Below are 11,945 nucleotides of genomic sequence, written 5' to 3' on the forward strand. Positions count from 1 at the left end.
TGGGAAACCAGAAACGCCATCTCGTTACCAGCAGCCTGTTTATGATGTTCCCAATAAAACTAGCACTGATGAATAGAGGAAATGTGCATGAGCCTCAATGTTCTAGCTGCCTTGCTTTGGAATTCATAGTAAGCTTTAAGACTGCTCTTCATATGGCGCTCAAAAACGGTTTGAGCAGTCCAAGACGCACCAGCAACCTGCTCACTCACTGTGATTCTACTTAAGTTTCGTTCCACAGTTATGCACACAAGTCTCGTTAAATTAATACAACTTGTGAGGCACCTAAGGGGAGGGACATATTGCAAATGTACCAAAATGGTGAAAATAAAGTGAATGGATGTCTATTTCTATCCTTACTGTTTTGATTCTTTTTTTAAAAAAAAAACCCAATTGCATGTATTTATTTTTAAATGTTATAAAAATGGGTAACAAATTATGAATTATGTTCCTTTGTGCGCGTGCGAATTAATCCTTGTCTTGCAAAAGCAATGTAATTTACCACATAAAGGTTTGCTGCAATTGATGTTAACTGTAACAAAATAAAAAAAATTCCTTCCAGTAGCACCTTAGAGTTTGTCATTGGTATGAGCTTTCGTGTGCATGCACACTTCTTCAGATACACTGAAACGGAAGCCACCAGACCCTTATATATAGTGAGAAGGTGGGGAGGGGTATTACTCAGAAGGGTGGTAGGAATGGGTGATTGTCTGATAGGTGTGATAAACCTGTTGACGACTGTTAACAACCTGTAACTGGATGTTAACTGTGTAATTTTCTCCTCATGGTTTCCAAGATCTGTCAGACATAAATTTATTTGTATCTCAGTTTACTTTAGCAGAATCAATGAAGTTATTTTTTCCTTCATGCATTTTAAAAATATCAGGCCTTGAAACCACACATACCAATGAATGAATTGAATAAATCTTCAAAACGTAAGCAACTGAAAAAAGTAAAATTTGCATACCTGGTATCTCTTGTATCCCTAATACAAATAATGCTGATCTTTATGGAATCAAATCAGGTGCCTGACATTGTAAACACACACACACACACACACACACACACACACACACACACACACACACACACGAATAGTGAAATGTAATAAATTCAATAAGAGTGTTGAAAATAGGCTTTAATAGTCTCTACTGACTCAGATGGCGCCACTATCCTATGGCCCCCAAGTATGGGAGTGGGGAATCTGTCTGCAGAACTGCACACAAGTAAACTGGCCTAGGGAATTTCTCTACATCCACATCCAATGTCCAGGGTCCCGGGGAATTACAGTAGCAGAGCTACCCTTCCGAGGGACAGGAGTTAACACTCCAACCATGCTGATGGATTCCATTTTAACAGTATGATATGTGTTTAGACATTGTCTGCTAAAAGGTACTAAATTCATTTAAAACATTGTACCTCAACTGGTAGACTGGTCAACTTGCTTGTTTTCAAAAAGTAAAATATGTGGCTTTCTGAAAGCAACACCTGATACAACACACCAGTAAAATCTGTTTGCCTTTTCCAAGCCTTTGTAACACATTCTCATATTTTGTTAGTTTAATCACAAAGGTGATTGACCTATTACTATTAACCTATTAGGAGGTGATTTGAAGCACAATCCTACAAATGTTCATTATCACTTGCTTCCAGGCAAGTGCCTTAAATGAAACCACTGGGAATGCGGAAGTTTGAGCTGAGATGTCATCTGTATGCTGATGGTACATAGCTCTACCACTTCTGCAAATGATCTCTGCTGTTTTTCCCCTGCCAATTTAGTGCAGCTGTTTTGTTCATATGTGCGTGGTGTTAGAAGAGGAGTTTGGATTTGATATCCCGCTTTATCACTACCCGAAGGAGTCTCAAAGTGGCTAACTTTTAACTTTGCCTTCCTCCCCCACAACAAACACTCTGTGAGCTGAGTGGGGCTGAGAGACTTCAAAGAAGTGTGACTAGCCCAAGGTCACCCAGCAGCTGCATGTGGAGGAGCGGAAACGCGAACCCGGTTCCCCAGATTACGAGTCTACCACTCTTAACCACTACACCACACTGGTGTAGTACAGTTTAACTTTTTGTGTAAGCTGACTTTTGTTAAAAGTGGGGTGTAGATCCAAATTTTCAGTTCAATGAACATTAATCAAACACACATACAGTAGAAATACAAACCTAATGGTCACATTATCCTTTCCACAAATGTGGCTCTTCTGCTTTTGACACTGGAGTGGATCAAATTTTAAAAAGAAGTTATACGCAGACTTGGAGGTTATTGCTCAATGAAAGGTAAGGTCGCCCCTGCCCCTCCAACTGGTTCTGTTGAGGCCTCCAAATTCGACTTAGGTGAGGAGAGAAACCCCAAGGAAAGGAATAGGTGTATATATTAATGTTTGGCATTGGTCTAAATATATATGCACATTTGTACATGCATTCATCCTGGATCTTTTAATATAAAGCTGGCCAAGATATTTTGCTTTAATTTGAAAAGGATGTCTATGAAAATAACAGCTTCAGTGGTGAGAACCATGTAGCCTAGAACAGGAGCCTTTTTGGGGGAGGGGAGGCTGAATATGTATGTTTAATATCCTGTCTTTAGTTGTTTATTGTATAAGAAACAGTAACTGCAGCTCAACTCTTTAATTACAATATTGTAAACATTTCTAAAGATGAAAAATATCACAGGAAACAGTTCCTATTTTGCTCAAGCGGAGGGGAGAGACCTAGTGATACCGATATAGGCACTAGTTACCTCTGGGCTAAGGGCCGATACTGTAATTCTCTCTCAAACTGTTCTGCTGTAAGTGTTCCATCAATGGCTTCACATCCTGGGTTAAAGACAGAATAGGCACTTCTTTCTCCACTCTGTCTTTCTCCAGGGCCGCGGGTTCCTACGTAGATCCAGTAAAACATAGATAGGACAAAATAAGGCAAACCAAACTCTAGTTCCACAAACAGTCCCAGTAAGACAAGCCAGATGAGAAACTTGATAAAGTTGACATTCAGAAGAAAGCAACTGGTCCACCATGGTGCAGGGCATGTAACGGCTTCAGTTTGGGGTCTTTCTGGCCTTTGACTGGATTCCTGCAAAATAAAATAAAAAAGCCACCTGGGTTATTTACGCAATGGACAAATAATTAAGGCCAGAACAGCAATTCTTTCTAAGATCAACTTCGTGATGGAATATTGATTTCCAAAAAAGACCAGTTTTTTCACACATGCTTCAGAAGATTGGGGAATCTGAAGTATGTAAGAAGCAAGAGGAGTCAGGCTGTGCTGGGCAAAGTCCATGTCACCACGTTGCAGGAAATATATGCTTGGCAGAATTGCAGAATGCAGTTACCTGAAGATGTTCTGTGCTCTGCAGCATTCGAAAATACCTTTCCAACAACAAGTCCAACGAGTGCTGCTTGTTTTGTATTCCACTCAAATACAGAAGCAGTGCTACCATCACTTACATTTCTGCCTTTGAATCTTGGATCCGACAGATTTGCAGCAGCATGAACTGGGTGGCAAAAAAAAAATATGCTCTGCACTTTCGCCCACTCCCCGTCCTTTGAGGCCTAGTCAAGAGAACAAACAGATCCACCAACTACCTATCCCAACAAGCAGAAGAATCCACAATGGCAGGAACTGAATCCTCCTTTTGTTTCAATGGCAGTGCCTTCCTAGAAGCAGAAAAGCATCTTGCTCTTGCATTTGCAAGTTGTACTTCCAATGTACAGCTCAGGAATTGTTTGTCACAATGTGCAGAGATTGCAATGATCTGTACACAGTCTTACAGAAAGGTCTTCCTGATACAGTTTTAGTAATCATTACTGAATCATAGAATTAGAAGAGACCATGACCAACATCTAGTCCAACCCCCTGAAATGCAGGAATTTTTTTGTCCAATATGGGGCTCTAACCCATGACCCTGAGATTAAGAATCTCATGCTCTACCAATTGAAGTATCCTAGCTCCATCTTCAAACATTTTGTTCATCTTTCTAAAAGAAAATATTTCATAATCCTTTGGGGTTATTTATTTGGAGGTGGGGGGCCGGCTTTGGAGAAAAATGTTTTCCCTCAGTTTTTTTCTAACCCTTCTAACCCTTTCTAACCTATAGTGACGACCAGTGTTTTTAGGGGGTGTTTTAACCCCTCCCAAAAAAATAACAATACCGTAATAATCCAGAGACATGGATCACTAGCTAACAGTACTGAGGTAGACTGAAATTTCAGCAGAATATCTCCAAAGAGGAAGACTGGGCAACACCATAATACGGTACATGGGATTCAGCATTTATGAAGTATAAAACAGCAAATAATGAATAATGGTATGTCTATAGACTCATGCTCAATTATTCTGAAAAAAGAACTTGGGACCAGAGCAGAAAGCTCATTAAACTATATTCTCAGTAAGTTGTAGCTAAAATATCCATTCAGCCCATGCCCCATAGCCCTACTATTAGAACAGTGGTTCTCAAACTTTTCTCTGGGCCACACTTTCAGAATAAAAATTTGTGCCACGCCAATTTTTTTTTTTTTGATAAAAATAAATTGAAAAACAAAAAGAAACAACTAGCAGCGCTTGTTTTATAACATGGAACACAACTACTTTATGATCGTGGGACATCCAGAAAGTATAAATCAATGCAGCTACATAAGAACATAACTCACTCCCAAAATATAATTATAAATGTGCCTCTTACAACATATGTACCTTAAGTATGTATACAAATTCAATGAGAGGTATGAGATTGCTTTTGCTGGGTAATCTCGTTGATATTAAGTCTAATTTGAGACAAACTCTCATCTCCTTATCTAACACAAGGAAGCCCTTCTCTTTTCTGACCTTTCATATTTGTCAGAGTTGAAAATCCCTGTCCACCACAATATGTCATGGAGAACTGTAGAGGAATAGCCTGTGTTCTTGCTCTCATTTTGAAAAGATATTCTACAAATAAATAAAAAATGTATTTTAATACCAATCTATACTACACTGAAACATTTAAACTTTTCTTTGTCTTTGAATCTTCCTGCCATACATGCCACCCTCTCCTGCCACACTGGCGTGGCACGCCACAGCCTTTTGAGAACCACCGTGTTAGAAATGTGTATATCAATGGCGCTCACTAATCTTAGCAGATGAGAGGGTTTGGGTGCTTTGTTTGTTTGCATGCTGTCTCAAACCCCTATTTCTAACGCTTACTCTTCAGCCTTACTCCTGTTTCCTTTTCTTAACAAAGTTTACCAATTTAACTCTCTATATAACAAAACATGTAGTTTCCCCCAACTACTCTACTGTCAATCCCTTGGAACACCTCACCAGATGGTAAAATGAACTTCAAGGCAGTTGTTGCCATGGGAACAAAACTTGTCCTCCATCCCTAATAAAAGATGGACTGACCATTGACTGTTTAGTCGTGTCCGACTCTTCGTGACCCCATGGACCAGAGCACGCCAGAGATTTTGATCATTATGCACTGTAAAACAGAAAGCACCACCACCAGGCACATTCGGGTTCAAATCCTTGCTTGGCTGTGCATCTTGCCTTGACTCATTCATTGCTCCAGGGAGGACAAAGCTACAGAAGAAACTTGGCTTATCCTATTCCTACCTCACCCGGATGGTGTGGAGAGGAAGATGAGAGAGCCCTGAGGGTCTTGATTAGAAAACTGTAGTGATTAAAATGTATGAGATAATAGTAGAGCCCAGGGAGAGAGAGAAGGCTCACTGAGAACAAATAAATGAGTTTAGGAAGAGCAGAGCCAAGTGCTAAAGCTCTTCCTGGAGTGCTCCAGGCAGGGGCTTTATTTGTGAATGCTCCAACACGGCGGGGTGGAGGAAGGAGATAACCTTAGAACAGCAGAGCTGGAAGGGACCCTTGGGTCATCTAGTCCAACCCCCTGCGATGCAGGAATGAACGAACCTGTTGTACACGCAGGGAATCAGTAGGTCAGAAAGGCGGCCAGGCTAACAACTTTCGCCTGACGTTCGGTGCTGGAGCACTGAACACACAACACTCGTGCAGCGTGCAGCGGTACCGCGCGGCATAAGCATCGCCTGAGTTGCAATACCGCGAGCGGCAGCTCTGACCGGAGAGCAGCTGCCACGGCAGAACCTGCGAGGAGAGGGGCGGCGCGACCCTACGCGCGTCTACCGGAGGCCGAGCGGGTGAAAACGCGGCCTTCCCCTCCCCGCAACGCGCCTCGGGAGGCGGAGCCGCCTCGCGCCGAAGCTAACCAACCTCACTCAGCAGCGGGGGCCGGGCTTGGGCCTGCTCCTTCACCGCCTCCGCCTCCGCCGCCTTTCCTGGCTGCTTTGCCGAGGGAGCGGTGTGGCGGGTGCCGCGGCGGGCAGCCCGGAACTCGGCCAGCCTCTGCTCCATGCACGCAGCAGCAGCGCCCGCCTCCGCCCGGTGCCACGTCCAGCACAAGCGCCCAAGAGCGCGGCGCTTGCCGGCGTTGCACGCTTGGCACGGCTGGCCGGGATCTGCCCCAGCTGGGAGAGCCGCCCCCGGGGCGGAACCGGAGGAGGGGCAGGGAGGACCCCACCGAGCGGGGGGGGGGCAGTCAGAAGGGCGAAGTGGAAGGAGGAGGAGCTGTTTGGACCCAACCAAGTTTTATTTAGGTTTTTGTTTTTGTTTTGTATCATTCATGGCCTCAACTTTCAGCTACGGTTAGAAATGCTAGCCAGGCGGAAACGCTTTCCCCTCCAAGCCACTGCCTGTTCCTCCTCGTTCTTCCAGCGGGTCTGGGAGCTTGCACGAGAACGAGCCCCTTAAAGCTGCTGGATGGATGGTGACCGCTTCGTTTCCCGCCTGGCAGGAGTCCAATGCAGAGACAAATAAAAGAGAGCGGTGGTGGGGAAAGAAGGGCATTTGTAGCACAGCATTTCTACACCTCGACATAAAGAACTAGGATCTTTCTCAATTCTGCACTCCCCACCCCATCTTCCCTTGTAGAATTTCAGGTGCAAGATTGTGTTTGCTTGATTGGGGGGGGGGGACTGGAACATGGTTGCTAGTAGCCCCCTCCTGAAGTAGAAACATGAGAGTCTGTTCTGTCCCATCTAGTAGGCCCTATCCTGTTCTCACAGTGGCCAAATAGCTATGGAAAGCCTGCAAGCGGGACCTGAGTGCATTAGCAATCTCCCCACTTGTGATGTCTAGCAGCTGAAATTCCCAGGCATACTAGGTACCTCCAGCAACTGAGGCAGAGGTCTGGCCAGTAGCCTTTGATAGGCTTATCCTCTATAAAAGCCATCTTAAAGCCAGCCAGGTTTATGACAATCATTATGACAATCAATACTTTAGCTTTTCTTAAAGCAAACACAAGAAAGGGCAGTAGGGCCTTTGTGTACAGATGAGTTTGTGTGTAATATTAACACCACAGACTGGGTATATTTCTGGATTTTGTACTCAATGCAAAAAGTATTAGAAAGTGGGTTATGCAAGGACAAAAGGAAGGTGAGAAAGTGTTCTCTCTTCTTTTAAAAATGATTCACCTTTCTGAATGGCCCTAATTATCTGGTTTGTAAAATTACATTTCCAAGTAATTTTACAAGCAGCAAGATCATTACCTTTGCTATCCCCATTATCATCTTTATCTGGCCAATTGGAATCCCCATCTGCTTTTATGTTAATAAATTATGTGACTAGGTGTTGCCCTATTGCAGAATTTAATGTGCTGAGCTAACCGACTTTAATATAATGCTAAGTTTGCCAGAGGTTATTTCACTGGAACTTCCTTCATTTACCATATAGGCTGTCTGAAGATGTTTGCTCACTTGAATGTATTTGCAATAGTTTTTCAGAGTTTTAATTTCTTTCACCAACATTTAATGGCAATATATCAAGAGACCATACTGTGTTTGAGAACAGAGGAATAGCTAGCCCAGGGGTCAGCATTCTTTTTCAGCAGGGGGCCGGTCCACTGTCCCCTTAGAACTTGTGGTGGGCCGGACTATAGTTTGGAAAAAAAATATGAACAAATTCCTATGCCCCCACAAATAACCCAGAAATGTTTTTTAAATAAAAGGACACATTCTACTCATGTAAAAGCATGCTGATTCCCGGACCATCCGCGGGCCGGATTTAGAAGGCGATTGGGCCAGATCCTTAGTTTGCCTGCCCATGAGCTAGCCTGTTGTTTTATTATCCTTTCCCCTGTATTTGTGGTTCAGAATCCTAGGAACTTCACCCTTTGTTAATGGTGCTGGGAATTGTAGCTCTGTGGGGGTAATCTAGAGCTCCCAAGATACTTTGATGTTTGAATTATTTAAATGTATGGTTTGTTAACAGCCAAAGCCTTTTATGTAAATGGAGGGGAAGTTGATCTTTATGAAATAGAGTTGGGAATTCATCAAGCTGTTCTATTGAAGCTGTTCACAAGTGATGGAGTTGGGAGCCCCCTTTGGAATGTGGAAAATACCTAGAAGGAACATGCATAACAGAGAAGTTCCAGTGATGGACAGCATCCTGAGACAGGTGCGTCTTTCTGTCAGGGCCTGGGCCATCAAGAAAATAATTTTTGATGGGCCGCCATATCAGTTTTATAATTAAGAGACTGGAGGTCAGATATCAGATCAGGAAAGCAAGACCCAATGCTAGATGCAGAAGACGTTGCCATGGGCAGGATTGAGGTCAACTACCAGAAACGTCCATCATTGTTCCTAGATGTGATAAAGTGCTCAGTCTGCCAAATTAGCTTTAAAGGAAGGACTTCTTGGAGCTTAGGGCCCTTCCATTGGTTTGGGAGGTCAGTTGATCATCCTCGAGCCGTTGGCTCAAGAGATAGATCTTAGACCAGCACTGGAGCTTTCCCAGTAGAACCTAACTGGGCCTGCTTGTTGAAGGCACAGAGAGCGCATGAGATAAGGCACCAAATTCTACCTATTGGGGGTCTTGGTTTGAGATCCCATTCTGGGCTAGACCCCTGAACAGCACAAGCAGAAGCCAAGACACAGATGGGTTGAATGAAGAGATTTAATGAGCCAAATTGGATTTATGAAAATATCTCCTCTGTGACCTGCTCCATCTCTGCATCCCCTGCTGTGAAATGGAGTAAATCTAGAAGGGGACTCTGAGCACAAAATGTTTGAGAAATACTACCTTGGAGAGAATGTGACAATTTCTTTCTTTCTTGTGAATGCAGAGTTGCTTAGTGATGAACCTGTTCACATCTTGAATAGCAACCGAGTACATAGAAGCCTAGCAGCCTTTGTGGCATATTCAGAGTTTAGTTCCTCCGAAATGTATTTGTCAAGAGCTTAGAAGTACTCCCCAACCATCAGGCAAGGTTAAGGTTTTCCTCCTGCTCTGTATACCACTGTATAGACCAGGGATGGGGAACGTGTGTTACTCCAGATGTTGCCAGATTGTAACTTTGACCATCCCTAACCATTGGTCATGTTGGCTGGATTGAAGGAAGTTGGAGTCCAACTCTGGCTTCTTAACACTGTTTCTGTAATCAACAGCTTGGTTACCATAAACACCGTTCTTCATTTGCCAGGTGGAATGGAAGCACCAGATATTTCATACATTCACAACCCTTTGCAAAATTCCCTGCTTTTAAGCTGACCAAGCAATAAGAGATTCAGTCAAATCCCTAGGTTTACATTTGAACCAAATCATCTGCTGGTCGATCACTATGACTGTACTGGTGCATTTATTCACTTCTGTGCACAGCTTCATCCAGAGGTTTAGTCTAATCAAAGTCCAATCATTTAGGGTACTTCTGCTCTACAGCTCTGCTGGCCACACATTTTATCTGCCCTGGCCAATTTTGTGCATGTCAAACTGTTCCGAAATAATATTAATGATGAACAAATCTCATTTGTTTTCTTGAGCACAGACGGATTCATCTAATTTATTGAGAAACTGCCTCCTATGTGAAATGTATATGTGTGCACTCTGACTTACTAAATGCTCTAATAAAAAGAGAGGGCCAGCTGATTATTAAATTAATGATCGGCTTTCATTATTGCAGTGGAGTCAAGGGAGCAAAGTCTGTATTAGCAGATGTTGGCAAAGGCTGTTTTGACAAAGGATTGTGCCTGTGTGTGGACAGCTCTTTACTGAGGTTTTGCAGATTTGGAACTCTGTGAATCCAGTGAAGATATGCATGAAACTATTACGTCCTTTTAATGAGTGTGCATTTTATGTATACTTACTTGGGAATTAAAATTGCCGGAAGAAATATCAACAACCTCAGATATGCTGATGACACAACCTTGATGGCAGAAAGTGAGGAGGAATTAAAGAACCTTTTAATGAGGGTGAAAGAGGAAAGTGCAAAATATGGTCTGAAGCTCGACAGCAAAAAAAACTAAGATCATGGCCACTGGTCCCATCACCTCCTAGCAAATAGAAGGGGAAGAAATGGAGGCAGTGAGAGATTTTACTTTCTTGGGTTCCATGATCACTGCAGATGGTGGCAGCAGTCACGAAATTAAAAGACGCCTGCTTCTTGCGAGAAAAGCAATGACAAACTTAGACAGCATCTTAAAAAGCAGAGACATCACCTTGCCAACAAAGGTCCGTATAGTTAAAGCTATTGTTTTCCCAGTAGTGATGTATGGAAGTGAGGCTGGACCATAAAGAAGGCTAATCGCCGAAGAATTGATGTTTTTGAATTATGGTGCTGGAGGAGACTCTTGAGAGTCCCATGGACTGCAAGAAGATCAAACCTATCCATTCTTAAGGAAATCAGGACAGATCCTGAAGCTGAGGCTCCAATATTTTGGCCACCTCAAGAGAAGAGAAGACTCCCTGGAAAAGACCCTGATGCTGGGGAAGATGGAGGAACTAGGAGAAGGGGACGACAGAGGATGAGATGGTTGGACAGTGTTCTCGAAGCTACCAACATGAGTCTGACCAAACTACGGGAGGCAGTGGAAGACAGGAGTGCCTGGCGTGCTCTGGTCCATGGGGTCATGAAGAGTCGGACATGACTAAACGACTGAACAACAACAACTTGGGACTACGGCCCTTTGAACACAGTGATACTTATAGGAAAGCACAATTGCTGGCTGCACAAATCCCACAAAATACCCCAAACTATGAACTGAATTTATTTCATGAAAATAACTTTTACAATTACCTTGTAGGTGGCATTGTCTTCACAAGTTTCATGCATAGGTCCAGTAATACTTTTTTGATGTTCATTTCAGTGGAGCTTATAGTGTCCTTTTGTCTTGCTTTTCAAAATATTTCTTTATGTTGTAGCAGCGTCTGCTCACATCTAACATTTTGTTTGGATTGGAGTCACTGATTGGGGATAATGCATGGGATAGGATGCTTCACCGACTACTGTGCACTGAAATGTTACACTTTCCACCAAAGGACAAGTCAGAAATATCAGTGGTTCAATGAAGCTGATTTAGCATGAAAAGATTCAGATGGAGTTTTTTTTTTTTACAATGAAAGTGTTGAGAAATATGTTCTTTTTCATACAGCTGTCAGCTGTAAATGTTGTATAATCTGCTAAATCTGGGAAGCAAAAGAACATGATTAAACCATAGAGTTATTTCATTAGTGATGACATTCTACAAACACATTGGAATTTTTGTTCCACTTTGATGCAGTTAAAATAGCAAAACCCTGCAAAGCATTATAAATATTGGTGCTCAGAATATTGTTTTCATTCCTTTTGGATGGAACTGTAATAGTGTGAAATAATGCCCATATATCAATTTTTGACTTGAAGTCATCAGTTCCTTATTCTCATATGAATCTTTGGGCAAGAAAACCTGCAGAATGGTATTTGCTTATTGCTTGCTACTTATCTATCATCTGCCTCTAGCAGGGTGGTGATGGTTCAAATGCCTCCACTAACAGTTTGTACTGATGCAGAGATCTGTGGGGCTATTAAGACAACCATTATAGCAATTCATTTCCCCCCAAAGGCAGCCACATACTTTGTTTTCAGAGCTGCTTACACAGGGGAATTTTGCTGAGTTGAGAATACAGTC

The 11,945-nt window shown here is 42.7% G+C and overlaps 1 protein-coding gene across 1 annotated transcript; it reads right to left on the bottom strand.

The window, feature by feature from the left end:
• Positions 1-393: 393 nt before the first annotated feature.
• On the bottom strand, positions 394-6,467 carry SAYSD1 (SAYSVFN motif domain containing 1). The gene is made up of 2 exons (XM_035110549.2): positions 6,220-6,467; positions 394-3,072 (listed from the first exon to the last, which is right to left on the bottom strand). The coding sequence occupies exons 1-2, from the start codon at positions 6,358-6,360 to the stop codon at positions 2,737-2,739; spliced, it is 477 nt and encodes a 158-aa protein (XP_034966440.1). The 5' UTR covers positions 6,361-6,467; the 3' UTR covers positions 394-2,736.
• Between the last annotated feature and the right edge of the window lie 5,478 nt (positions 6,468-11,945).

Source organism: Zootoca vivipara, chromosome 3, assembly GCF_963506605.1.
Source record: "Zootoca vivipara chromosome 3, rZooViv1.1, whole genome shotgun sequence".
NCBI lineage: Eukaryota > Metazoa > Chordata > Lepidosauria > Squamata > Lacertidae > Zootoca > Zootoca vivipara.